The sequence below is a fragment of the Nestor notabilis genome, unplaced genomic scaffold (assembly GCF_000696875.1).
Source record: "Nestor notabilis isolate BGI_N333 unplaced genomic scaffold, ASM69687v1 scaffold1462, whole genome shotgun sequence".
Taxonomy (NCBI): domain Eukaryota; kingdom Metazoa; phylum Chordata; class Aves; order Psittaciformes; family Psittacidae; genus Nestor; species Nestor notabilis.
Genome location: NW_009916746.1, coordinates 36,645 through 40,902, shown reverse-complemented (window position 1 = coordinate 40,902; position 4,258 = coordinate 36,645). Strand labels below are relative to the sequence as shown.

Genomic DNA, 4,258 nt, shown 5'->3' with positions numbered 1-4,258 from the left:
AGGAAGAAAAAGATGGTGTTGGCGGCGGGGGGGGGGGGGGGGAGGGGAGGCGGAGAACCCCTCAGGTAGCACAATTCTGCCTGAATTGTTCAATTCTTCTGTAAACTGGGAATAAACCTCTTGATGCAGCTGTGATTTGGCACCTAGGTCCAGCAACCCAGACTGCCAAAATAACTCTGGACACCTCCCAGCCTGGTTTTCCATTCTGTTTGAGTTCGTTCTCCTCCCTCCCCTAACGAGGACGAATGCCCTCCATCCCTTGTTCACACTTTTATTGACCATTTTAATAACAATGCCTTCCAGGCTCAAGCGGCAGCACCCGGCTCCCTGGAAAGCCATTCCCAGGGGCATTTAATGATTCTCAGAGCATGCTCCATGAAAGGGCTCTGACATAATTACCAAAGGCAGTATGTCATTTGTGCACATGGCTTACAGGCAGCTCCAAATAAGCTCCTTCTGGGGGAGTGTACTCGTGTTTTGGCAGAAGAAAAGAGGCCAAAGTTGCCTGGCTACAGGTGCAAGGATTTTCTGGGTGCTCAGCGGTAAATAAAAGCTATCTTGGGCCTCAGAAACGGCCCTGCCAGTGTACTCTGTGTTGGATCCTTGCCTAAAATAAGGCAAGCCCAAAATCCAGACAGCATTCAGAGCCAGGGTGATGCACAGCTCCAGGAAGCAGCAGCCTTCGGCAGGAATTTTGTCCTTAGGCGAAGGAAGGCAAGTTTTCTGCTGGAAATAGATAGTCTTGGAGTTAATCCTCTGGGCTATGATTCAGATCTGAAATCAGCTCGTAGTCTTGCCAAGGTTTTTCTGCCTGGTGTAAATCATTTAACCTGCACCGTTGGTTCAGGAAGGATGAAGATTGTTCTTTTCTTACTTCTCTCTGCCTTCCCTATTCACCCTCCAACCTCTCCTTGGCAGGGGCTCTAACACAGCCTAAGAGACATCTCTCAGTACTGTAAAAGCAAAGGTAGAGACCTAAATTGCAGTAGACCCCTAAGGCACCTAAAGCCACCCAGTTTAGAGATTAGAGGTGACCTGATGCTGGCCACAGACTGGTGCCTGTCCTGCCAAGGGCACTGGTTTCTCCACCAACAGTGGTGGAGGGAGACGGATTGTCCATCAGGCGAGATGAACTTCACTGCTGGTTCCCCTCGAGCCTAGTGGAGCCACAGACCTATATGCTCTTCCATACATCCCTTATGTAGTGGTGACTGATACAGGAGGAAAAGGCCAACCCACACCTAATAAATTATGAGATGAATCCAACTGAGCTGCAACAGCTTTATATTTCAATAGCAAAGGAGTAAGCAACTTCACTAAAAAAGAAAAAATATATAAGCAGCCAGCGAGCAGAAGCAGGAGTGTTTCTACCGAACCAAAGGGAGTTTTTAAGGATTCACTCAGCGCATAACACTGAGCTGATTGAATGTGTCATCAAAGCTTATATCGAATAGACTGGCAGCAGAAGACGTGCAGGCATTCCACCAGCACCAGAGGGTTTTCAGTAGCCCTTTGCTTAAAGTTTGTTTCACAGTGCCTTGATTTCCAGTTGGGTTTGCAAACACAGTTGTAATGCTTCCATCTGGTGGTGAAATGCAGAACAGAAAAACGCGTGGCATGACAGCATCTATATTTTTCTTGCTGACTCAAAACCTGCAAGACCAAACACATCCTTTTGGGACTACAAGAGATGAAGCCTCTGACAATTAGAAATATCTCAAACACTAGCTAGCTATGTTTTTCATTCATCTATTTTTGAAATAGGAAAATGCCATTTGCTTGTCAACTTGGCACAGAATTAAACCTGAGTGGTTTAATTTTTCCCAAAAATTTAAAATATTGAGTTGCTTTCAATGGGCCGAGATCTACTTTTTAGCACAGCAATCCTTCTTTCTGCTGACGAATTCTGCAATCTGTCCTCCTACAGTGTGAAGTAACAGCATTCACTCACCCTCCCACCTCGTGTTAATATTCTGGGGCACTTTAAGCACATTATCCCATCGCTTTTGGGTATCACCTTATTTCTATTTGCAGCAAAATGAGGCAGCTATTCTAAAACATTGACAGACAAGCTGACGATCAGAGACAACACATCTGACTTTTGGGTGCAGAGGGATCCTTCTTGGGCTTAGAGTCTCCCTTACAGATGTCACTGGAACCAGCCCTCTGTATTTACACTTGTTTCACTTGGACTGGCACAAAGCAAAGGTAGCTGCTGTAAAGAGGTAGGATTAGCACCAGCAAATGACTGCTAGAGACAGCAGTACTCAGCATCAAACTGGCACTTTGCAAAATCCATAGGAGCATTTGCCACCCCCCTAGGGCATTAGCCACCATCCATGAGTCAGCATATATAGAGAGTGAATTCTACTGCTTCTGCAATTGCCCCAAAATATGCTTTTCTCTGAAAGGCCAGCTCTAAGCATTCTTAGACAGGAGAAACAATGCTCCCGAAGGTGCAATATTTCCTTCCAAAACCACTGCAGTACCTAACGAGAGCAGCAGCGAAGGGTAAAGCAGGAGCACAAGGGTTAACAATCAAATGTCCTTAAAGTATGTAACGTCGTGCTCAAAATCAGCCCTAGTTTGATGTTGTTCTTTTGAAGTTTAATTATACCAAATGTTCTACAGGAACATGCCATGTTCTTGCCTATCTATTTTGAATTGTAAGTACCAATCAGCATGTAAATGATCAAATTAAATCTTTTAAGTTGTTTGCAAGAGCCGGAACACCTTTCTGGAATGAAGGGCTGAGAAGCATCAGCATTTGGTGTATTACTGCCATTCTCGCTGGGCTCTTCAATGACTGGCATTTGAACAAAGAAATCAGAGCAGAAGAAAGCCTGCAGCAGTCCCAAGTTCTTGTGCTGTCATGGAAAATCACTATCTAAATAAAGAAAGATAAATAATTTCCTTTTAAAAGGTCATTCTTTTCTCCTTAGTGATGAAGCCCTACTGCCCAGATTAGAGACCACAGTTTGCTCTAGCTCAAGCTATCAAAACCTAAGATTCAGAGCAGCAGGTGAAATTTAGGGATGGCTCAGCAATTACTGCTGCTGAACTGGAGGTTTGGGAACAAAATATGAATTGGTTTTCCTCTAGAGCAAGAGTTACAGAGGACGGGAAGAACTGAAAAGACCAAGCCTGCTCTCATGCAACATTCCTGGACCATTTTGTCTTTCCATGGGGAAATGTTAGCCCAGCTTCTTCCACTGATTTCCAAAGAAGTCAGCAAAAGTCTTCATCAGCCATAGACATTATATTTGCCTTGTTTCTCCTCTAATCATAATATGAACTGACATGGAGCTGTGCCAGCAGTGAATTTGGACTCAAAGTGGTTCTTCCAGGAATCCAGTATGCAACATTTCCCTCTGTTTTACTTTCTTCAAGTCTGTCCAGAACCATAGCTGCTTTTAAAAACAAAAAGTTCACCTCCAGAATAAATAAGAAATCTCCCAATAATACTTCTGTCATTTCAAAGAGTTGGGGAGGGGGAACACTGAAAAGTTTCAAATATTTACAGTCCATCTGGACTGCTGACAATGGGTGAACCAAATTCCTGCTTTCGACGAAATCTCCCAGAAAAGAAAATATGGGAAAAACAGACCTCTGAATCTACAGACTGAAGCTCAATTACTAACATTTGCTCAGTAAATAACTTTCGTAGCATGGATAGAAGCCTGTGTTCACAAAGCACTGAACGGCGCTGCACGCAAGATGGCTCATTTGTTTGTCAGGAGTTGGGTTGGGGTTTGGTTTTGTTTTATGTTTATTTTTAATATTTCTTACTCACTGGAATGTAATTTAGGATGGAGACATTTTTTTTTTTAAATTTATGGTAACGGGATTTGACTTTAAAAGGAAATACCACCAGTGCTAAACAGCACTATTCCTAGCACTTGTTATACTTGCACAGGGAAAGCATCCTGTGCTTGGTCTCTGCAAGTCCAAGCGTTCACTGCTGCCTTTTACCTCCTTCCTGGAGCTGACCATATCACCTCCTCTCACTTCCACCTGCAGGCTCTTGTGCCGGAGGATCAGGATCTCCTTGGCATGCTCCACGGGCTCGGTCTCTCCGGGAAGTGTGTGCCTGTTGTACGCTGGTCCCTGCACGTTGCACCAGAGAGACCACTGTCAGATATGGAGCTATCTCTCTCTCTGCAGCAGCATCCCCGCACTAGTGCCTGTGTCTCTGAGGGTCATTCACCCCCTGTAACCATCTTACCTAGTTATGGGGTTAAACTGATCTGCCCAACTA

The 4,258-nt window shown here is 44.5% G+C and overlaps 1 protein-coding gene across 1 annotated transcript in view; it reads right to left on the bottom strand.

Moving 5' to 3' along the window:
• LOC104413644 (sodium/hydrogen exchanger 2-like) overlaps window positions 1-4,258 on the bottom strand; it is a 28,261-nt gene that overhangs the window by 2,764 nt on the left and 21,239 nt on the right. Inside the window, exon 10 of the mRNA XM_010024704.1 lies at window positions 3,973-4,107. Within this exon, the coding sequence (XP_010023006.1) occupies window positions 3,973-4,107 (135 nt within the window). The remainder of the gene's footprint in view (window positions 1-3,972; window positions 4,108-4,258) is intronic.